The sequence below is a fragment of the Salvelinus fontinalis genome, chromosome 9 (genome assembly GCF_029448725.1).
Source record: "Salvelinus fontinalis isolate EN_2023a chromosome 9, ASM2944872v1, whole genome shotgun sequence".
NCBI classification, from domain to species: Eukaryota; Metazoa; Chordata; class Actinopteri; order Salmoniformes; family Salmonidae; genus Salvelinus; species Salvelinus fontinalis.
Genome location: NC_074673.1, coordinates 44,152,389 through 44,176,040, shown reverse-complemented (window position 1 = coordinate 44,176,040; position 23,652 = coordinate 44,152,389). Strand labels below are relative to the sequence as shown.

The 23,652-nt window shown below is 43.4% G+C and overlaps 2 protein-coding genes across 2 annotated transcripts; one reads left to right on the top strand and one right to left on the bottom strand.

The window, feature by feature from the left end:
- Positions 1 to 982: 982 nt before the first annotated feature.
- On the top strand, positions 983 to 19,274 carry LOC129862669 (28S ribosomal protein S35, mitochondrial-like). Its single transcript, XM_055934551.1, has 8 exons — positions 983 to 1,179; positions 1,397 to 1,449; positions 11,972 to 12,139; positions 12,347 to 12,407; positions 12,495 to 12,634; positions 14,515 to 14,624; positions 14,835 to 14,904; positions 18,698 to 19,274. The coding sequence occupies exons 1-8, from the start codon at positions 1,038 to 1,040 to the stop codon at positions 18,947 to 18,949; spliced, it is 996 nt and encodes a 331-aa protein (XP_055790526.1). The 5' UTR covers positions 983 to 1,037; the 3' UTR covers positions 18,950 to 19,274.
- Positions 18,927 to 22,507, bottom strand: LOC129862668 (MANSC domain-containing protein 4-like). The gene is made up of 3 exons (XM_055934550.1): positions 21,843 to 22,507; positions 21,422 to 21,556; positions 18,927 to 21,141 (listed from the first exon to the last, which is right to left on the bottom strand). Exons 1-3 carry the CDS (start codon positions 22,060 to 22,062, stop codon positions 20,306 to 20,308), a joined length of 1,191 nt encoding a protein of 396 aa, XP_055790525.1. The 5' UTR covers positions 22,063 to 22,507; the 3' UTR covers positions 18,927 to 20,305.
- Between the last annotated feature and the right edge of the window lie 1,145 nt (positions 22,508 to 23,652).

Below are 23,652 nucleotides of genomic sequence, written 5' to 3'. Positions count from 1 at the left end.
TGATGATTAGAGCACATGGTTTTATGCATACAGTATTTAACACAAACAAAACGTTTAAAAGAAAGACAACAGGCCTATAACTGTGACACTTGTCACAGCTGTCATGTGTGCTTGTGTTCAGGCTACAGTAGTTGTATTTTGAGCCATCAAACCAACAGATGTGCACAGATCAGATGCTTCAGGTGAGCTTTAGAAAAAGGTCTCTGCCAGACATAACACAAAATACAGAAATATTTGCTATAGAATATTATATTAAGATGTTTCCATTTCAGCTAGAGTTATTACAAAAGTCCTAATAGGCCTAAAAATCCAATATACATTTTAATTATCAAAAATAAATAATTTCAGACAGCTTAGTAGCCAAAATGCCTTTCATGTTAAATAAAAAATTAACCTACCTTTCTCTTCAAAGTGGTACCCAACGGCAAAACTATTTTTGTGCGTAAATGACAGTGGGCACCATGGAAAATGAAATATTAGAATACAGAGACTCAGGTCGTTGTTTCTGTTTCCCTAACAGCTTGTCTCTGATGTGTGTCTGTCAGGAACAGGGTAGTGTTGTGTTACTATGTGCTAAAGCAACAGCTGGCGGTGCGCTCAGGATGGCAGGGGTGCTGAAGGACACGTGTGGACAGAGCCTATCATCTTGCGCACAGCGTTATCCATCAGCCGCTCAAATAAATGTTTTGGTCTATCAAGAATGAACCAATCAGAAACCGTACTTTTTTAGATATTGATCATGCGAGTAATTAGGTAATCCCAAGCATAAACACCATTAAAATATTGTTGAGCTCCTATAATGTAGTCTAACAGAAGAAGAAGTTTAGAACGTCTAAAATAGACCTACATTTTACGAAAATACGTAATAAAACATTTGTAATTGGCTACCGCTAATGCATTCGCCTTTCCCATATTGCAGTTCATTATCTATACCAAAGGGGGGCACTGATACACAATGTTGTATTCATGTTCTATTTCGCAAGCGCTGAACGACGGTCCCTCTCGACTCGCCATAGGTTGACATTGCCTCCTCAAACATGGCTGCACATACATTGAAGAAATCTATTTTGTCCTTAGGACGAATACATTGTCATATTTATGGAGTTAATGTGCGTAACCCGTTAAACAGGGCAACATATGCAACGGCCTTGTCTACCAATAATTCTAGTCAAAATAAAGGTGAGTTTCCATGCAATACCATGCCGTCACAACGAGGAGCTAATTTGCTAGGTAGCTTGCTAGCCTGGTCCAAATAACTATATGAATCATGGTCGCAATGATGTCAAACTTTCATATAGGAACTTTCATATAGAAAGTCGGAGAACGCATAGCTAGCTGCTAGCATAATTAATTGGGTTGTATCGTGGTTTTCTGACACAATTTATATATTTTTCAGGCTTTCCTGACAGAGGGAACAGAGGACCTCTCAACCGAAGATCAAGGAGAGAGGTGAGTGAACAAGGAATGTTTGTAGTAGGTGTCTGGACGCGTCCAACAGACCCAAGATCTGACCGGTTCCGGGTCCAAAATTCTGACTTTTGTCTTGGATCTGGGTCGGTTCTGATACAATTTCCAGGGGTCTGGAGTATGTGCAATTAAAATTGACTTACTCTCAAGACCCGATTGGACATGTCCTCTGTTAATGTAGTGTTTGTGTGATGAGAATTGCACATTTTGGTCACAAAAAAAAGGGAAATGGTGTGAGAATTGCATGCCGTCTAACCCTATATATCAAGGTTTCATTAGGAAAATGTGGCGCCAGACAATGTGATCAGCAATATTTTAATTTACCGGACATTTGAGGAATAAACAGGACCAATATGCATTAGGTGTGTAACCCATTAGGGCGTCCATCCATCGTGTTCAGAATGTCAGAAATCACATTTCGATTATGGCAATTCATCTTAACATAGTATGCAACACCTGTAATGAAGACTCCAATAAAATGTCATTTTCAAACATTTGCCAAAATGCAATTCCAAACACCTCACCTGATGCAAGCGGTATGTGACAGGTGAAAATCTCAGGAACGTAGAAAGAGGGTGAATCTAAAGATGCAACAACTGGGATGGGTTGTTAAAATGACTAGAATTGCACCTTTTGGCTTCTGGACAATGACAGAAAGTTGATATGAAAACCAATAGAACAGGAGAGAAATGGCATACGAGGGTCTTTCATAGGCAGCTAGCGCGGCAAAAGGCCTAGCTGATTATTGAGTTGCGGTTGTCAGTGAAATTGTTTGCCCTTTGTTTATTTTGATCAATTCCCCATTACATATGTCACCAATAGTAAGTGTACCGTTAATCCCCATCATTTGGTTACATTCATTTGTTAATGTGTTGTATTACTAATTAGGCCTACGGTTATTTCTCATTCTCTGAGTGAAAACGTTGTTTGCAGAGTTCACAACCTGCTACATTTGTGACAACAAGTTTTGGTTTATTTCATAACCAGTATTTTCATTGTATTGTTTGGAGGGCTCCATATAAGCAATGATCATGGGTCTGGTTTCTCTGTCTTGTTAATGTTGAGGGAGCACGCACGCCCCTGGGTATACATAGAAGTAGCCCACCTGCATGTAAATGTAAGAACGTTTCCATTTGGCGATGTTTGACTTCTGATTTTCTTAACCACTAATAAGCTCAGCTTCTCAGTCATTGTTTCTTCACCTCACACAGTAAGTAATCTTAGGCTTTTTAAACATTTATTTTTACCTCCATTGTGAATGATAGCCTAATAGTTCCTTACAGTGGGCCTATTTGAAAAATATTTCCAACATTCTGCCCCTCGATAATCACCAAGCTTCTGTGAAAGAGCAAAATATAATAATCTGATGATCCCATATTTCCAGTGGAATCGTCTTAAAATAACTTTCCCTTGGGCTAAAACAGCTGTCTGTCCCAAGCTCACTGGAGCAGTAAACTGAGGGCCCGGAATAGACTAGTTGATATAATGTTGTAAGTTCGCTAGAGACAACTTTGGGCTAGATCCAGTTGATTGATTTGATACAATGTTGCACTTTACTAGCCATAGCTCATGTCAAGACATGAATGTGTTTAAAATAACCAGAATTGTCATAAGTATATTTTCTTCTGTTTTTATTTGTTTGCTTTATGTATTTTTACTTGGTTGACGGTGGAAGTTATTGGCTGTCTGAGTTCCATGGTGGAAGTTATTGGCTGTCTGAGTTCCATGGTGGAAGTTATTGGCTGTCTGAGTTCCATGCGCTCATTCAGGCAATTTAGCAGCCACTGATCAATGTGTCCATATGGCAGAGGGTGGCGCTATCGTAATAGTTACATTTTTTACTTCAATATTTGTATAATTTTAATTCAGATTTTTATGACTAAACACGTGACAGTGATTTTGATAAATTAAAACATTACTATTGGAATTAAACTGCTCCACGGAAACGTGCATATGAAAATCAGAACTGACACGCAGATCGTATAACTGGTAGGATAAATTGTATCCTTCCCCAAACTTAACTCAAGCGCCTCCTATGAAGTCTTTATAAAATAATTGCCTCAGTGTTTCTATGGTTGGATTTTCAAGCAAGGTAAGGCATGCCTCGTCATATGAAGTAAAACATTGAGGTTTCAGAAAATCTCTGATACCCAAAAACTTCTCTGCTGCTGCTTCTACTTCTGCGATTTCCTGGCCATTTGTGCAGTACTATTGAATAACCGTAGCAATAAACACCAAGAAGCCAACCTTACTAAAGCACAAACTGTTCGGGTCACTCTGTACTAGCCTACTACTCACAGGGATCATCTGTCTCCCTCACCCTTTGCCCACCATCCTCTACTTTCCTCATTGCCTCAGTATGACACTTTCTGCACTGCTCTCACCCACTCGCATAGGACATTTATGATCCCTAGCAACATGGCCACACCACAATTTTAAACACTTTCCCCTCAAAACTACACACTCTTTTGTCCCATGCCCTCCTACACACTTCTCAGATCTGGAATCTCCCTCCTACATACTGCTGCAACATGACCATAAATTTGGCACCTGAAACACTGTAGTGTGTTCGGAACAAAAGCTCTCGCAGGATCACTTTTATAACCTAGCGTGACTTTATCCGGCAAATACTATGCATCAAAACTCAAGAACAGACAGGGTCTCTTCAGTCTTTCGTTCAGCACCAGCCTCTCGTTCAGTCACATCAAACAGTGTGCATCATAGACACCCGGGATTCCCAACTTCAGTTGATCCACCTTAACACTCAATCTCACCCCAGTTATAACTCCTTTCAGCGGCGCTCTGCTCCGGAGAGCAAGGCAGACTACCGCTTTCGTCCTGAGTCTCGAAACACGCAGCACCCTCTCCCTCTGAGCAACAGGCATACAAAAAATCTACCTGGATCAATTGCAACTCAATAAAATGTATAGCTTATGTCCAGCTGAAACTGGTTCTGGCTGCTCACCTCACGTGCGCCTGCTGTTGAGGAGAGCAAGTAGAAGGAGCCTTGGCCTAGGCTACTGTTGATTGAGAAGATGTAGTTATTTTTCATTGAAGTAAAATGAAAGTTAGAGAGTAGTGAAAAGAAGCCGACAAGGAGAATGTCCTCTGGGACAAGTTTTAATATTGTAGTGGACAAAGATGAAAAGAACATTGGCTCGGCCAAATGGACAGTGTTCAACTCACTATTCAGGTTTGATGCAATTTTCTACATTAAATTTAAAAAAAATACCAATAGTTTATTATTATTGTAGGTATATTTAATCATCTGAACCAGTTCTTTAACCCTTTAGACTCCAATAGAATTCTAAAATGATGCTGTAGATTACTAAGAATTTAAGATAAAGCTAATTTTCTCACATTTCAAACAGAACAAATTACAGGTTAATCTGTTCTTTTAATATGACACCACCAGTGGAGGCTGCAGAGGGGAGGGCGGCTCATACTGGCTGGAACAGCGCGAATGGCATAAAACACATGGAAACCATTCTGCACCAAGTGGACAGGACTTGCTAATCTGAGAGCTATTCCTCAAGTTTCACAGCATCAACAACACCAAACATATACCTTCTCTTTACTTATTTCACTCACCTCGACATCACTTTTCAAAGTGCAAGGACGTGTCCGAATCCATACCACCAACCAACATACACACTGAAAAGTTGTCTGCTTCGGTGCTGCTATTTGGAGTAATGAAGTGAAAAAATAAGTGGAAAAGTTAAATGACAGAATACTCTGTTTCAGGTTGATGAAAACAGCCACACTGTAATTTAAAGAAAGGCCGTTGATGGCCTCTGGGTTCTAAAGAGTTACGTTGCCTATGCAGAAAGTGTTTCGTTTCATTTTAAGACATTTTCGTTGGCTATATTAAGTTCTGATTTTATTTTGTGCTCCGTATTTAGTTTAAGTTTAAAAGTAGGCCTGTTGTGAAGGAAATATTTGCCTATTACTCTCATTTGTTGGGTAGGCTTACGGTAGGCAATCACCTTTGTTGGTAATAGCTGAAAAATAAGCCTGTTCAAAACTTTTGAAGGTTTCATTCATGTTTTGAAGTTTAAGGACACGTAACTGTGGATCATTTGGCCAATATCGCTTGTTTATTGATGGCGCTGGTAGTGCCCAGTTGGAGGTTTCTTTCTCTCGCTTCTCGGATCTGAACAGGTCTCTCTGATCCGAACCAGCACGGGTCTGTTTTCCATCGTACTTTTCGGAACGGGTCTGACTTTCCTCGGGTTTTATTTATTTATTTATTTCACCTTTATTTAACCAGGTAGGCAAATTGAGAACACGTTCTCATTTACAATTGCGACCTGGCCAAGATAAAGCAAAGCAGTTCGACACATACAACAACTTTACCTAGCAGGGTCTTGTAGATGACCTGGAGCCAGTGGGTTTGGCGACGAGTGTGAAGCGAGGGCCAGCCAACGAGAGCATACAGGTCGCAGTGGTGGGTAGTATATGGGGCTTTGGTGACAAAACGGATGGCACTGTGATAGACTGCATCCAATTTATTGAGTAGGGTTTTGGAGGCTATTTTGTAAATGACATCACCGAAGTCGAGGATTGGTAGGATGGTCAGTTTTACAAGGGTATGTTTGGCAGCATGAGTGAAGGAGGCTTTGTTGCGGAATAGGAAGCCGATTCTAGATTTAACTTTGGATTGGAGATGCTTGATGTGAGTCTGGAAGGAGAGTTTACAGTCTAACCAGACACCTAGGTATTTGTAGTTGTCCACATATTCTAAGTCAGAGCCGTCCAGAGTAGTGATGTTGGACAGGCGGGCAGGTGCAGGCAGCGATCGGTTGAAGAGCATGCATTTAGTTTTACTTGTATGTAAGAGCAATTGGAGGCATGGAAGGAGAGTTGTATGGCATTGAAGCTCGCCTGGAGGGTTGTTAACACAGTGTCAAAAGAAGGGCCAGAAGTATACAGAATAGTGTCGTCTGCGTAGAGGTGGATCAGAGACTCACCAGCAGCAAGAGCGACATCATTGATGTATACAGAGAAGAGAGTCGGTCCAAGAATTGAACCCTGTGGCACCCCCATAGAGACTGCCAGAGGTCCGGACAACAGACCCTCCAATTTGACACACTGAACTCGATCAGAGAAGTAGTTGGTGAACCAGGCGAGGCAATCATTAGAGAAACCAAGGCTGTCGAGTCTGCCGATGAGGATGTGGTGATTGACAGAGTCAAAAGCCTTGGCCAGGTCAATGAATATGGCTGCACAGTACTGTTTCCTATCGATAGCGGTTAAGATATCGTTTATGACCTTGAGCACCCATGACCAGCTCTGAAACCAGATTGCATAGCGGAGAAGGTATGGTGGGATTCGAGATGGTCGGTAATCTGTTTGTTGACTTGGCTTTCGAAGACCTTAGAAAGGCAGGGTAGGATAGATATAGGTCTGTAGCTGTTTGGGTCAAGAGTGTCCCCCCCTTTGAAGAGGGGGATAACCGCAGCTGCTTTCCAATCTTTGGGAATCTCAGACGACACGAAAGAGAGGTTGAAAAGGCTGGTAATAGGGGTGGCAACAATTTCAGCAGATAGTTTTAGAAAGAAAGGGTCCAGATTATCTAGCCCGGCTGATTTGTAAGGGTCCAGATTTTGCAGCTCTTTCAGAACATCAGCTGACTGTATTTGGGAGAAAGAGAAATGGGGAAGGCGTGGGCGAGTAGCAGAGGGGAGGCCAGTGCTGTTGACCGGGGTAGGGGTAGCCAGGTGGAAAGCATGGCCAGCCGTAGAAAAATGCTTGTTGAAATTCTCAATTATAGTGGATTTGTCGGTGGTGACAGTGTTTCCTATCTTCAGTGCAGTTGGAAGCTGGGTGGAGGTGTTCTTATTCTCCATGGACTTTACAGTGTCCCAGAACTTTTTTGAGTTTGTGTTGCAGGAAGCAAATTTCTGCTTGAAAAAGCTAGCCTTGGCTTTTCTAACTGCCTGTGTATACTGGTTTCTAGCTTCCCTGAAAAGTTGCATATCACGGGGGCTGTTCGATGCTAATGCAGAACGCCATAGGATGTTTTTCTGTTGGTTAAGGGCAGTCAGGTCAGGAGAGAACCAAGGGCTATATCTGTTCCTGGTTCTAAATTTCTTGAATGGGGCATGCTTATTCAAGATGGTGAGGAAGGCATTTAAAAAAAATATCCAGGCATCCTCTACTGACGGGATGAGATCAATATCCTTCCAGGATACCTCGGCCAGGTCGATTAGAAAGGCCTGCTCGCTGAAGTGTTTCAGGGAGCGTTTGACAGTGATGAGTGGAGGTCGTTTGATCGCTGACCCATTACGGATACAGGCAATGAGGCAGTGATCGCTGAGATCTTGGTTGAAAACAGCAGAGGTGTATTTGGAGGGCAAGTTGGTTAGGATGATGTCTATGAGGGTACCCGTGTTTACGGAATTGGGGTGATACCTGGTAGGTTCATTGATAATTTGTGTGAGATTGAGGGCATCAAGCTTAGATTGTAGGATGGCTGGGGTGTTAAGCATGTTCCAATTTAGGTCGCCTAGCAGCACAAGCTCTGAAGATAGATGGGGGGCAATCAGTTCACATATGGTGTCCAGAGCACAGCTGGGGGCAGAGGGTGGTCTATAGCAGGCGGCAACAGTGAGAGACTTGTTTTTAGAGAGGTGGATTTTTAAAAGTAGAAGTTCAAATTGTTTCGGAACAGACCTGGATAGTAAAACAGAACTCTGCAGGCAATCCTTGCAGTAGATTGCAACACCGCCCCCTTTGGCCGTTCTATCTTGTCTGAAAATCTTGTAGTTAGGGATGAAAATGTCAGAATTTTTGGTGGGTTCATTCCAAACGGGTTCATTCCAAACGGGTCTCTGTTTATTTATCCAGTCAAATTTAAGCATATCGGGTCAGGTGGGAGAGCCACGGATCTAGGTTGGAACGAGTCCAACTATTTACACCATGAAGACCTCAAGTTTGTAGTGGTTAACCGAATCAAAAGTTTGATACCCACCCTAGCACAGTCGGGTGGGATTGCGAATGTTCATAAACACGTGCTTAACAAACCGCTTTCCAAAAGTTGATTTTTGGTTAGATCTTTTGCCCATTTTATTAGCTGTAAAGATAAAAACATTCCATACTGGCAGATGTAGTTAGCTAGCTAGCTAATTACCGTAGGCACATATCATAGTTCGAAGTGGGTGCTTTTAGCAACGCTAGTATTTACACACTAGCATTGGTAGGAATTGGCTTGCAAAAAACACCCGGAAAAGTCCGCCAGAAGTTTAGACATTTTATTTCTTACTCTGCTGATTGTCCGTAGGGTTGGTCCTTATGCAGGGGGGAAATTGAGAAATGACAACAATTTAAAGACTACAAATGTGGGTCTGATTTAGACCTAATTCCTCTCCACTTACCGCATGTCAAAGTCCTGCATATGTACCATACCTGCACAATAAAAACAAGAACTTGTGGGGAACTTTTACTTTTGACATGAGGTAAGCTCAAGGAGCTGCATGGGTCTACAACAGACCCACGTTTGGAAATTCTGTTTAATTATACGTTCTATTAGATTTAAAAAATATATTATTATTACACACTGTATAAGGACCAAGCCTTCATTCAATCGACAGAGTACATTTAAATGTAATTTGATTGAACTCCTGGCTTCAGGCGGATTATAATATTTGTTTTGCAAGTTAATTCCCAGCATCGCTAGTGTGTAACCAATGTTTCTCGAGTACCCAATTCATAAATGCTAACTACTTTAGCGCCTATTGACGATAGGATCTTCTCTACCGGGAGACTTTTGATAAGAGCCCTGATGCTCGGTCTGAAAGTTAACACGCATCACTTGCAGTACTGTTTTGGGAAACATAGGAACGTATCTTTTATATCAGTAAATTTAGAAAATAAAAACATTAAACCACTACACACCTTTTATAGTGTTAGAAACATGTGGGAACACTAACCCTATCGCCATGTTACAACGCTTGTTTACGGAGAACAGATGGAAGACATAGGCGGCCGCCTGTGCTAATTATCTATCTAGCATGCTCCAAACACCTCTGTAAGCGTAACTGGGGAGGAAGTGTAGTTCGCCAACTGGAGGCACACAGAATCGTTCAAATAAAGAGACTTTCTCACTGACATGAATGATAAGGGGCATATCAGCATATATTTAGAAAAACATTTGGAAAGTGATGTTGATTGACGTTTCTAAACGTTATTAGACGGCGTCGGAATTCTAATTCACTTGGGCGACTGTAACAGCTGAAAATCCTACATATAGAGAGTGTTATGTCTGGGGGTGGGAACCCTACATAGTCCTCGAGTACTTGTCAACTAATCATCAAACCCTTGATGAGTTGAATGAGTTGTGTTTGTCCGGGGCTACAACGAAAATGTCTGCTTTTGGGGGTACTGAGGACCGGAGTTGGGGAAACACTGATGTAAACGGTGAGCACGGTAAGAATTGGTCACTTGTGTGCTAGTCTTGAGATGCCATAATTCCAAATCTCGACTGCCTTTGTGCCTATGCTGCGTTCATAACCAAATGGGAAGGTGGTATTTACCACATACGACTGGGAAAAATCCACTTGAACGCCCCTCCAGCTGGAAATTACTAGTGGGAAACTCGTCTATCACCCCTGAGCTCCGACTACTCCCACATGCTAACCTCTGACATCACCTACTAAGGAAATTACCTTGATAACAGCATTTTCGGCAGTTAAATGCAACAAAAGAACATTATTTATTAAAAGTAATTTATTAATATGGTTTTTGAACTCTTTTTTTCGCCGGGCATGATAGCTGTACTTTTAGTTTATGGTTGACTCCGCTTGTTGGCCATTAGCCAATCTAGCCAAAGCATGTGAATGTATCCAACTGGTATTTACGACTTCACAACTGATAATTACCACCTTCCCACATAAGTGACCCGTGATCCAACATAGCTCAGGTGTGCCTCAAGGATCCAGTTTAGGTCCCCTGTTTATTATTTATATCAACAACATTGGGAGACAGCTGATGTACATTTTTATGCAGAATATATATATATATATATATATATATATATTAAACTTTATTTAACTAGGCAAGTCAGTTAAGAACAAATTCTTATTTACAATGACGGCCTACCCCGGCCAAACCCGGAGGACGCTGGGCCAATTGTGCGCCGCCCTATGGGACTCCCATTCATTGAGGGTTGTGATACAGCCTGGAATCGAACCAGGGTGTCTGTAGTGACGCCTCTAGCACTGAGATGCAGTCTCTTAGAGCGCTGCGTCACTCGGGAGCCTCAAAATGACACTATTCTCTAGTCGAGTGGCAGAAGTTTGACTCTATGCGATTTTGAAGCATGTTCGAAATTCCTCAAACAAAATGCATGGTGTTTGTTTGTCTCTGTATGTGATTGTAATTTATGGGTGTCTACGGCTATCAGTTGTTCATTGTGTTTCTATGTCTGTAAATTATGTCTGAAACTTTGTTCCCCCCTGCTGCTGTCTTGGTTGGACCAGGTCTCTCTTGAAAAATCTATTTTACCTCAATGAGACTACCTGTATAAATAAAGGTCAAGTAAAAATATTGCCCTCTAGTCTACAAATTAAGTGGAATATACAAAGACAGACAAACTGTGTGGACTACACAATAGTGTCTTCAGAAAGTATTCATAACCCTTGACTTATTCCACATGTTGTTGTGTTACAGCCTGATCTACACACAATACCTCATAATTACAGAGTGAAAACATGTTTTTAGACATTTTTGCAAATGTATTGAGAATGAAATACAGATATCGAATTTACATAACTATTCACACCCCTGAGTCAATACTTTGTAGAAGCGCCTGGATAATTTCCTCCCTCAATTATTCAAGCTGTGTCAAATCGATTGTTGATCATTTTCAATTAGATTTAAGTCAAAACTGTAACTTAGCCACTCAGGAACATTCACTGTCTTCTTGGTACGCAACTCCAGTGTAGATTTGGCCTTGTGTTTTAGGTTATTGTCCTGCTGAAAGGTGAATTCCCCGTGTCTGGTGGACAGCAGACTTAACGATTACAAGCATGTCACTTGTTAAGCAAATTTTTACTCCTAAACTTTATTTAGGCTTTAGGCTTTCCATAAGGGGTTGAATTACATTTGAGCTTTACAGTTTTTCATTAATTTGTAACAATTTCAAAAAACATAATTCCCCTTTGATGTTATGGGGTATTGTGTGAAGGCCAGTGACACACAAATCTCAATTTAATCCATTTTAATTCCAGGGTGAAGCGCTACAAAAAGTCAAGGAGTGTGAATACTTTCTGAAGGCACTCAAAGTAGGACAACATGGCTCCTACAGCACATTATGGTCCCTGGGGGGAGAGGGGCCATGAATTCAGCCCAGATTCTTTACTATTAAAAAATAAGTCATGAGGAAATTTTGATCAAGTTTATTCCAAGCTGTATATTGACAGAAAGAAAGATGTGTATATATTTTGAAGTTGACCCACATACTGTCTCCTTTCCATCTGTTCCATGTCTCCATGGTGTGTGTCAGGCGGGTGACCCCAGGACAGACAGGATGCCTGTAGACCAGGACTGGCCTACAGTGTACCCAACCGCTACCCCCTTCAGACAGGGCTCTGTGCCCCTACCTGTCCGCATGGGCTTCCCAGTGAAGAAAGGGGTGCCCCCAGAGAAGAAGGGCAACCTGGAGCTCATCAAGGTCAGAGGTCTTATCCCCAACTTGGCATGATGTCAGATCTTTTGATGTCAGTTATCTGGCAATGGGAGGGAAATAATTTGTACCATTTTAAAGCTATATATTGTATTGTGCTGTCAGATCATACTGGTTCCACATACGTTACTTGTGCATCAGTATTTCTGTTCTGTGCATTAATTCAGGTTTTTATCAAAACTCTCCTCTTTTCAGATTCCAAACTTTTTGCATTTAACTCCATTAGCCATAAAGAAACACTGTGAAGCTCTGAAACGTAAGTCACAAAATGGCTTATTGAGTCACACTAATGTTACTGTAGCAACCGTATTTAATTGTATTTCTGTTTCTCTTTTCCCTGAAGCGTTCTGCACAGAGTGGCCCTCTGCCCTGGACACAGGTGCTAAATGTGATGAGCACTTCCCTGTCAAAGTAGAGAGCAAGGACTACGTGTCTGCCGGCACCTCCCTCAGAAACCCATCTGCTCGCATAGTCCACCTCAGAGTAAGTTTCTGTCTGCCTGTGTTGTAGGCCTATATGGTCTGGGACTCGGGGTTTAGTTTACAGATTAAAATACTAATATTTCAATTTGACTCTTTGACCTGTATTTGACCCTCTACGAAATGCATAGAAAGTGCAGGGTTTTCCTCTTTTGTATAGAAAGGATCTAGAGATTCCCTAAACAGCTCTCAGCTCATGTCTGGCTGACCTTTCAAGAAAGACCTCCATTGTTCGTATCTATGCTTTTGCGCCTATGAAATGCTGCTATAACATACTTGCCACAAATAGAGAACCGCACTAAAGTGGAACCTAAAAACAAATGCTTAGGGGAGAGTGGGGTAAGTTGAGCCAAAGGGTTGTGCCACCCTTATTTCTAGGAAAGCATACACTAAGTTAATAATTTTACCAAATATTAAGGAAGAAGTCATTCTATGAAGTCTGAAGGAAGAAACCACATATACAAAGTTAAGGAAGTTAGGTAAAAAAAACAGATTTTCAACAAGTCAAGGTAGCCTAGTGGTTAGAGCGTTGGGCCAGTAACCGAAAGGTTGCTAGATCAACTCCCCGAGCTGACAAGGTAAAAATCTCTTGTTCTGCCCCTGAACAACGCAGTTCCCTGGTAGGCTGTCATTGTAAATCAGAATTTGTTCTTAAGTGGCTTGCCTAGTTAAATAAAGGTTAAAAAATATATAGGAATTTGTGTTCGAGCTTTCATGATGCTTGTACAGTTGTGGGCAAATGCAGTATATTAGCACCCTTGCACCTTTATTAAATCATTCCCCATTTCTTCTAAAATAAGTAGAAATGTAGGACAACTTTTGGTCACAGCAACTTATTGGATTTTCAACATTGCAGAACCAATTTTATTTTAGTAAACAAATGTTTACAATTGTAATGTAGAAAATAAAGACATGGTATGGACAAAATGATTGGCACCCCGGAGCTAGTACTTGGTTGCACAGCCTAAGGCCAAGATGACTGCAGACAAACGCTGACAAACGCCTTCTCCTGACAAATTGGTCATCTTTTCAGCAGCAAACTGCTCTAATTTAATATTTGAGGGGTGTCCTCTACCAACTGCTGTTTTCAGATCTCGCCGTTGTTTGGATGTGATTCAGATCTGGACTCTTCGCTGGCCAATCCAGAACAGTCCAGCATCTCTTCTTAACCATTCCTGGATGCCTTTTTTGGTGTGTTTGGGGTCATTGGTCCTGCTGGAAAACCCACAACCTTCACTGGAGACCCAGTTTTTTGGACACTGGGTTTAACATGATGCCTTGCACACCTCCAAGGCCCCCAGTACCAGAGGCAACCCCACAGCCTTATCAAACCTCCCCCATGTTTGATTGTAGGAAGGGTGTTCTTTTTTATTAAATCCTTCATTTGGTCGTCAGTAAAGACACCGCGTTGATATGTATTGACAAATTGCTCTAATTTTGTTTCATTGGTCCACAGAACATTTTCTCCTGGATTTGGGCTTGTTTTAGATGGGTTTTTGAGAAGTTCAATCGGGCGTGCTTGTCTCCTTCAACAGTGGGGTCTTCCTATGTTTACCAACAGCCAAATGAAGCGTTCAAAGGAAATAACTAATCGATTATGGGGGAGGTTCGATAATGCTGTGGGACTGCTTTGCTACCTCTGGTACTGTGTGAAATCAGCGGATTATCAAGGTGTTTTGTGATGAAATGTTTTACCGCTGCAGAGTTTCAACATTTAGTGAGGCACGGTGCTTATTATTTCAGATGTCATAAGTAGGGATGGAAGGTTGCGTCTATTGTTTTTTTGCGTGCTAAAAGAGCATTGAGGGTTTCATTTTGAAGCAGCTTAGGCAAACCAAATAAGCTTCAGTATTATGATGTCAGATTGTGTTTCTGTCCACTCAGCTGAAGCTCTCCTGTCTGAACTTGGATGACCATGCCAGGAAGAAGATGGTTAAACTGGTAGGAGAGCGGTACTGCAAGGACACGGACACACTCGCCATCACCACTGACAGGTAAGCAGCGCTCCCTGTTGTTCAATGTACTATTACAAATATCTACTAGTTCCTCTTCGTTTAAAAGAGGCTAAGTAAGTAAGTTATTGGTCCTTCACTGTCGTCATTGCTTTACAGTGATGTCTTTTGATGGGGAGGTTTTACTTCAACTCGCCCTGTACTTTCTGATCAATGTTTTATTACATTTTTTTCTCACCTTTGCCCTGCCAGCTGCCCTGTGAGACAGCAGAATTATGACTATGCCATGTACCTCCTGACTGTCCTCTATCACGAGTCTTGGGTAAGTGTCTTGCTAGTCCTGGGCCGCGTTCAGAAAGTCCCGATGTACAATTGATCCTCGGTTCTATTCATGACATGTCTATCTGCTATGTTCAGTACGTTGCATCTTCCTGAACGTGACCCTGGTCAGTGCCAAAGAGCTTGAGTAGACATAATCTTCCACCTAACCTCACCACCCAGCCAATACGTGGACGATGAGTAGACAGTTGGTCAGGCAGCCAAGTCCATCACTATCCAGAGAATCCATGATGTACTAGGAAAGGGATGCCTGATACCTTAAGCCGTCCCTAGAGGTAAAGGGCCTGCGTTACATTAGGGCTTTTTAAGTAGAAAGAGCACAACAAGCTTTTTTTGTTGCCTTTCAACCAAGTCATGAATATTTCAAGAGTTCACTATTCACAAGTACTGCCCCTCCCCACCAAACCCCCGTGTCCTGCTGAGAAACTCGTGTGGCTTTTCCATGGCCAATGCTCCTCCTCCCTTCGTTTGTCTGTTTTCATTTACAACTACTAAGACCATGCCAATCTAGCTAGCACCAATGGACTTGACACCTTTCTCTACCCTTGGTGTGAAAGAGAAAGCCTGTTAGGGAGCTATGAGTGGTGAATAGGCAAAAGGGTGGCATACAGCAGCATTGTCCCACTGGCATTTCCCCTCTAAACAGGAGAAAACCAACACCAGAATAAGATCCTGACCCCGCCACTTATTCACAGTGCGCCAACTCCAACCAACACCACACACCTGAGAAATGCACCGCCAGGGTCACCAGCACAGGCTGCTTTCACATGAGAGTAGAGCCACAAGGGAATTAATGACTCTCCCTGTTGTGCCTCTGGCAGTTCTCTCGCCAAGGCAGCGGGGTTTAGCTGGTAAAAAGCGTTGGCTTTTTTGTCTCTCTAAGAAATGGCGTCGGAGCCGGGAAGCGGAACACTGTCCGCTGCCCTTTACACGCACAATGGAAGGCACAGTGCAGCCCGCAGGTTGGTGGATGCTGGGAGGGGGAACCCATACACCGGGAGTAACGCTAGCCCACAAAGAGGCCAATTGTTAGTTGCCGCTGAGGTGATTCTATCTCTTCACTCAGTGAGAAGGACTCTTGACTCTCTGGGCCTGTTGCTAATTCTGCTGTGGGCTGTTGATCCGGGCCAGTGCTCTAATGGGACAGACCACAGTCCTCCACCACACCACAGCAGGAAGTCTACAGTACTGTACCGTACTTTACCATCTGGCCCGCTGGGCACTAGAGTCTCTCCAATCCCCAAGTGACTATCTAATATGTCCATCCCTTATCTGAGCGCTCCAGTACTCTGTGCCCCATTCCAGTAATAAAACCCACAAATGTCTTCTTCCTCTGCAACTTTGAAGAACAGATGGCTGTTGGTCTGTCCACATAGCCGTCTGTCAATCATCTCCCTCTTTTCATTCACTGGCATACACTCTGTGGTGGGAGATATGGAGTCTGTCAGACCAATAGTAAACCATTATAGCTATATACACTGAGTATACCAAACATTAGGAACACCTTCCTAATATTGAGTTGCCCCCCCCCCCCCCCCCCCCCCTCAGAACAGCCTCAATTCGTCGGAGCATGGACTCTACAAGGCGTTAAAAGCGTTCCACAGGGATGCTGGCCCATGTTGACTCCAATGCTTCCCAGTTGTCAAGATTGCTGAATGTCCTTTGGGTGGTGGACCATTCTTGATACACACAGGAAACTGTTGAACGTGAAAAACCCAGCAGCGTTGCAGTTCTTGACACAAACAGGTGTGCCTGGTACCTACTATCATACCCCGTTCAAAGGCACTTAAATATTTTGTCTTGCCCATTCACCCTCTGAATGGCACACATACACTTTGAGACATGGATTGTGTAAAACATTTTCTTTAACCTGTCTCCTTCCCTTCATCTACGCTGATTTTAAAGTGACATCAATAAGGGATCATAGCTTTCACCTTGATTCACCTGGTCAGTCTGTCAATCTAAATAATGTTGTATACTCAGTGTAGTTTCATTTTAATTTACAATCAGATGGCTAGATTCTGAATAAAACTACAGTACAGAATCAGTGTGATTTGAAGGAACTGTATTACCTTAGCTGACCCTATTTTGCCCAGTGACGATTCTGTAATGGTGTAATAATCCTGACAGTCAGGCTAAGGTAGAGCAGACCATTCTTTTCTCCAGCCATCCCCACCGCACCACCTGTCTGCTGGAGGGGTTGGCCTCCAGCCAGTCTTGATATTGGGGACCATATAGGCGAAATTAGGTCCATTAACCCCAAACACCTGGGCTGCAGGAGAGCCTGTGGCAGCCCCTGCTTTAAGCTCCCACACAACGGGCCTATTGTCCTCTGGGGAATGTGATGGGAGGGAGACCGGCTGTGGTAAAGGGACTCAGCACCACGTTTGGAGAAACACTATCTCTGTGAGAGGACAGCGCCACAGAGGGTTGAGGGGCGACCAGGGCACTCAAGGGGTTCCACACACGGCTCTGTCCCCAAACCCACATTCCCAAGACGGGCCATCGCGGACCCCTGTGGGACATCTTATGTTAACGTGTCACATACCTCTCGTTATTGTCATATATTGAGGCATAAACAGAAGAATCACGGTTACGATTTATTTGTCTGAGGTTATTTATGGTGCATTCGGAAAGTATTCAGACCCCTTCTACATTTTGTTACGTTACAGCCTTATTTTAAAATTGATTAAATTATTTTCCTCATCAATCTACACACAATTACCACATAATGACAAAGTGAAAAAAACATATCTTATTAACATAAGTATTCAGACCCTTTGCTATGAGACTTGAAATTGAGCTCAGGTGCATCCTGTTTCCATTGAACATCCTTGATGTTTCTACAACTTGATTGGAGTCCACCGTAGAGCTCTGAGACAGGATTGTGTTGAGGCACAGATCTGGGGAAGGGTACCAAAAAATGTCTGCAGCATTGAAGGTACCCAAGAACACAGTGGCCTCCATCATTCTTAAATGGAAGAAGTTTGGATTCAAGATTCTCTGGTCTGATGAAACCAAGAATGCCTGAATGCCAAGCGTCACATCTGGAGGAAACCTGGCAACATTCCCTACGGTGAAGCATGGTGGTGGCAGCATCATGTTGTGGGGATGTTTTTCAGCGGCAGGGACTGGGAGACTAGTCAGGATCTAGGGGAAATATGAACGGAGCAAAGTACAGAGAGATCCTTGATGAAAACCTGCTCCAGAGCCATCAGGACCTTAGACTGGGGTGAAGGTTCACCTTCCATAGGACAACGACCTTAAGCACACAGCTGAGACAACGCAGGAGTGGCTTCGGGACAAGTCTCAATGTCCTTGAGAGGCCCAGCCAGAGCCCAGACTTGAACCCGATCGAACATCTCTGGAGAGACCTGAAAATAACTGTGCAGCAACACTCCCCATTCAACCTGACAGAGCTTGAGAGGATCTGCAGAGAAGAATGGGAGAAACTCCCCAAATACAGGTGTGCCAAGCTTGTAGCGTCATACCCAAGAAGACTCAAGGCTGTAATCACTGCCAAAGGTGCTTCAACAAAGTACTGAGTGAAGGGTCTGAATACTTATGTAAATGTTATTTAATATTTTTATTGCAAAAAAATTGTAAACCTGTTTTTGCTTTCATTATGGGGTATCGTGTGTAGATTGGGGGGGGTGTTTGAATCAATTTTAGAATAAGGCTGTAACGTAACATTTTTGGGGGGAAAGTCAAGATCTGAGTACTTTCTGAATGCATTGTAGCTAACAATGCTGTGCTGTTCCACTTACTCTTTCTAGAAAATGGAGGCATGGGAGTCGGAGAAGACTGTGGCAGACATGGAAGAGTACAGCTGGGAGGACAGCCCCTCTCAGAAGAACATCATGTCCACGTTGGTCCGCATGCAGGTTGCAGGGGAGGGAGAGGAGCTGCTGGGGAGGCCGGAGGTGCAGGAGTACAGGGACTCTGTGACCAGACTGAAGAACGAGGGAGAGAGCGAGAGCAGCATGCACCAGTACAGAGACGCTGTGAAGAAACTGCTCAACCTTTAATATGCCCTCTTCTATACATGCAGATACACACAGGAGAGTGAGCAAGAGCAGTCATGGGACAGTGTAGTCACCAATACAAAGCAAAGACCAGAACTCAAATGCTACACACTTGGGGTGACCAGTTCAAAGTCTAGAGACAAACCTATCATCTGATTTCACCACACACAGCATTTGATGCCTGTAACTGTTGTTTGTGAAATATTTATTGACAATAAATAAAAGGTATGTCTGTAATACAATTGTCCTATACGAGTTATGCTAAACTGATAGCCTGAAGCAAAAATGTATTCCTTGCTTTTTAAATAAAAAGCGTTATTTTTCTCAGGTTCTGAAATTTGGGCTAAGTTCTTACTGTTATTTCAACACGTGCTTTTTACATCACTAGACAGTGGACACAAATGTTTACTATATTACTCTCTCTTCCTGGCTTCAAACCCATCACCTTCTCTCCTCTGGCCCAGGGGGACAAAGAGAAGCACCTGAGGACACATTCAGCAATGGGCCTATAAAAAAAAAATCACAAAACCCTTCAAAAGAGTTCTTGCTCTGGTCCATGTGATTCTGAGTCATGTGAAACCGGATGCGCAGGAAAGATGTTCTGAAGGAAAGGAGTGGTGGCAAGATGGGTCTGAGCCTAAGATACACCTCCACTCGCATACACCACAGTCCATTTAGCAGCTTACTGCCTCAGAAAAAAACTTGGCTTGTTGCAGCAGCTTTTCTTGCTTGGAAGCCCCCATCAATGCACTTAAAGCAGAGCAGACACTGGGCACTGTCCATGTAGTTTGGCATCAACATCTGTTTGATTTCGTTCGACCGCATGTAGGTCTGCCAAAAGGACGTACGCTATCTTTCTTTAGGCAAATGACCTACAGATGCATCAGCAGTTACTCTAAGTCTCAAGCCATTACATCAGTATTAACCACAGTCCTCACAGCAAATTTGGTCTCACAGTTTTGGCATGTACTTCAATTCATTCTCTACTAGGTCTACGGAATCTAAAATAAGCTCCATGCAGCTCATCTTTTCAAAACCACTAAAGTATAGCTATACATAAGTAATATGATACTGAACATGTCAGAATGGGGAAAAAATAAGTTGCATTCTTTTACTATTTACACCAGTGATGGTCCCGATCTTTGCTTTTCAGTTTCAGTGGTTTTTCCAGACTACACACACACATACAGATTTCGTTTGGAGGGAGGAAAACATTCACAGGTCGGTGGCAGGTCCCTTTGCTAAATTCATGATTGTTTCTGATGTAAACATTACTTCTCTAGTGGACTAGTACTACTTTTAAATGCGCAGTTCCCTGTAAAAGCTTTGTTAGTCCCTGTTTTGAACCCCATGGTTACCTCACGAGCTCTCCCTGACAATGGCATACTTAATGAGGCGCATGGACCCCCCTTTCCCCCTCCAGGTGGTCCTGTACCGCCCCTTCCTCTTCCTCCGACCCCTCCAGCTCACCACTAACAGCACGGAACAGCAGCAGCTCAGCAGCACCGTGACGACCGTCACCGCGGCAACCAGCAGCGTGTGTGCCGCTACGTGCCACCCTGGGCCCAAACCACCGGGTGAGGGGGACTCCACCCCGCCCTGGCTACCCTGGTCGCCTTCTCCCCCTGCGTCCGCTGTTTGGTTCCTGCCCACGTAGCCCTTGGTGTCGTTGAGGTCCTGCTTGTTACTGCCATCCACGTTTGCTACAGGAGCCAGGGAGGTCGGTGGGCTGGTGGGACTGGTGGTGGTGGTCATCCTGGCTTTGGATGTGGGCTGCTGGGTAGGTGTGGTGGGATGTGGGGTGGTAGTTGATTCTCTGTGGGTTGATGGATAGGCAGGGATGGTCTGGGTGGTGTAGGGGGCAGGGGCAGTCATGGTGGGGGTCGGGGGAGTGGTGGTGGGGGCCTGGGTTCCCAGGGTGGGCATTATGGTAGAGGAAGGGGTGGGTGTGACGGGGGAATGAGTAGTGCCCAGAGTAGGGCTCTGGGGTGCAGTGGTGGTGGTGGTGGTGGTGGTGGGGATCCTGGTAGTAGGGGCTATGGTTAGAGGCTGGACAGGGGGGACGGGTGGCCGGTTGAACTGGCGCTTGTCTGAGGCTAGAGGCTCTGAGGCGTTGACTCTGGTGTAGAGGTGGGGTAACACCCGCACGTTGGAGGTGAAGTACTTTCCAAATACCAACAGGTCTGGATCCACACCTGTGTGAGACCCAAGACATCCAACCCCACAGTCAAATGCTGTCAGAGTAGCAGGAGATAAATCATTTCACTGAAGCCTATACCATCTCAAATCACTCAATATAAGCTATAACAGTGTATAAAGTGCCTGCAATGTTCTAGGTAAAGCCTTTTGTGTGTGTGTATTAGTAACCAGTAATAAACATCTGTGTTTGGCTTCTTTTAGAATTCATAGAAACAAACAGCACTAAAGCACAACTTAGTTCCTGGATCTAAACATTTGTATCCTATGGAGGCTCACCTTTGGTGATGTTGTACAGGATGACGTTGCCTCTGTAGCTTAGGATACAGCTCTCCAATGTTGGACAGTGCATATGAAAACAGTTCACGTTCTCTTGGATGGTGTCATAGTGGAATATCGCCAGGTTACAAGAAACTAAGGAGTTACATAAAATGTTAATTATCCATCGACGCACCCTGCAACAGATGAATAGACTTTTGCATAGCGCAGTCACACATGACATGCTACGCCTGTCCACCTGGCAGGGCACCTGCAAATAAAAGTATTGTATAAAATTGCCTCCAATAGGTCATGAATTAAACATTTGAGAATACTTTTTTAATGTCGACATTTACATTCTAGTAGGGTTAAACTGATATCGCTGCGCATCTAATCAATAGTAAAAATCCGATACAAAAATGAACAATTACAGTAAACTTACAATTTCTCGTAAGGCAACAGGTTCGACTGCATTTCAGAGCTGTCTCTTCTTGGTAATACTTCAGAAGTTGAGCGCCTCTTCTCTGAGATTCCTCAATGTCGATGAATATACCAGGGTATTGACGAATCCAACAGTTTTTATAATAAGTAGTCGGCGAACACCTCGATTCTGTGTGATACACCAAACTCAGAATCGTTAGCAAACTCCATGGAACAGTCATTGCGCGTGTAATATGTAATCAAATCATGTTAAAATTCAAGTTGAATAGAGGATCGTGAATATTTTCGGACACATCTGCGAGGTTTCTTGAACTTGGTGGTTTGACAGAAATGATGTCGGACTGCTTGCGCCAGCTATGTGTGTCCTAGCCAGGTGTGTCACGACTACGTAGCCTACCAGAGGACGAGTTTCCTCGGAATCTCTGTGAGTCAAGCCCACATTGTTTTCGCGGTTCTATTTGCGAGGCCGGTATGTCTGATCTCTGCAAACTGTTAATTTATGTACCCTATCACCAGGAGTAATGTAGCCCTGTCTTCATTAGCAGCTGCGAAGAAAACGTAGAGTAGCGGTACTTGCCAAATAGGTTTCATTACGCTTGCCAAGTGGGTGCCAAACGTCCCCATCTGGTTGCTGCTATTCACATTATAGCCCGTAGCGGTGTAGCCTGTATTATTGACTCTTAGACTCAACTCAATTCAGTAAACGTTATTTATTTGTACCATTAGACCGGTAGATCAGTGCACACTGACCCTACCTCAATACGTCATCGGTAAATCCAAACAGACAGGGAATGCCACAGCCCACTCCCACTCTCCACAATATCTGTTTTCAGGGGCAGACATATGAGAGAGGATTACCATAATTGTAACTAGCAGCCTAGATTCTTAAGAACTAGATTACGAGACTAAGATATGTTTCTCCCTCACTCTCTTTTGTTGCACTTGTTTCCCACCTATTTTCAGCATGTCTGTCAACCACGGTGCCCAAATGTCATTATCCACATCTTGGCCCAGGTAGGGTCCTGTCTCACAGGTTTAGATAGAATACTTACAAACTGAAGTGTTTATGCAGGGTTTGGAGTCCAGCTCTGATAGTGAGGGAAAGAGTTTCAGACGTAACAATGACCCATGGAGACGGGAAGGCTGCCCATAGTACCCTACCTGGGCCAAGACCTGCCAGCGCAGCACAGCCTGAAGCTGGCTTCCGCCCTAGACAGAGACTACACACCAGCGGGGCAGGCTATAACAGTCATAATGAGCTACTGCTACTGGGGTATAATCTGTGGATTGGCATTGATGAAGTTTGTATGACAGGCGCCCAGACCACAAAATTGAACATTGCTGTAGGTTACATCTCTGAACATATATCAGATATTTCGGGGAGATGCCTTGCAATGTAAATGATCTCAGGTAATATGCTTGTAGTTGGTTACTCACAGAAAAAATAGAAATAGCCATATCATACGCTTTTATCTAAGGCGCTTTACAATCATGCGTCCATATATTTACCATGAGTGGCCCCAGCGGGTATCGAACCCACGACCTTTGGTCTTACAAGCACCATGGTCAACCAAATGAGCCACAGAAGACTACGATATTTTAAGACGTCTTGGGTGTTCTATACAGTGCTATTCACCATATAAAAATCTGACTACACTAACATACTTCATTCAATACACTTATGGACATCTGCAATATGGAACCAATTATATTTATTGCTGATTAAACGGTCAAACATTTTGAATGTTTACTATTGCACTTTTATCTAGCTCATCAGAGGATCGTTTTGTATACAGTATAAGCTTTCTAGC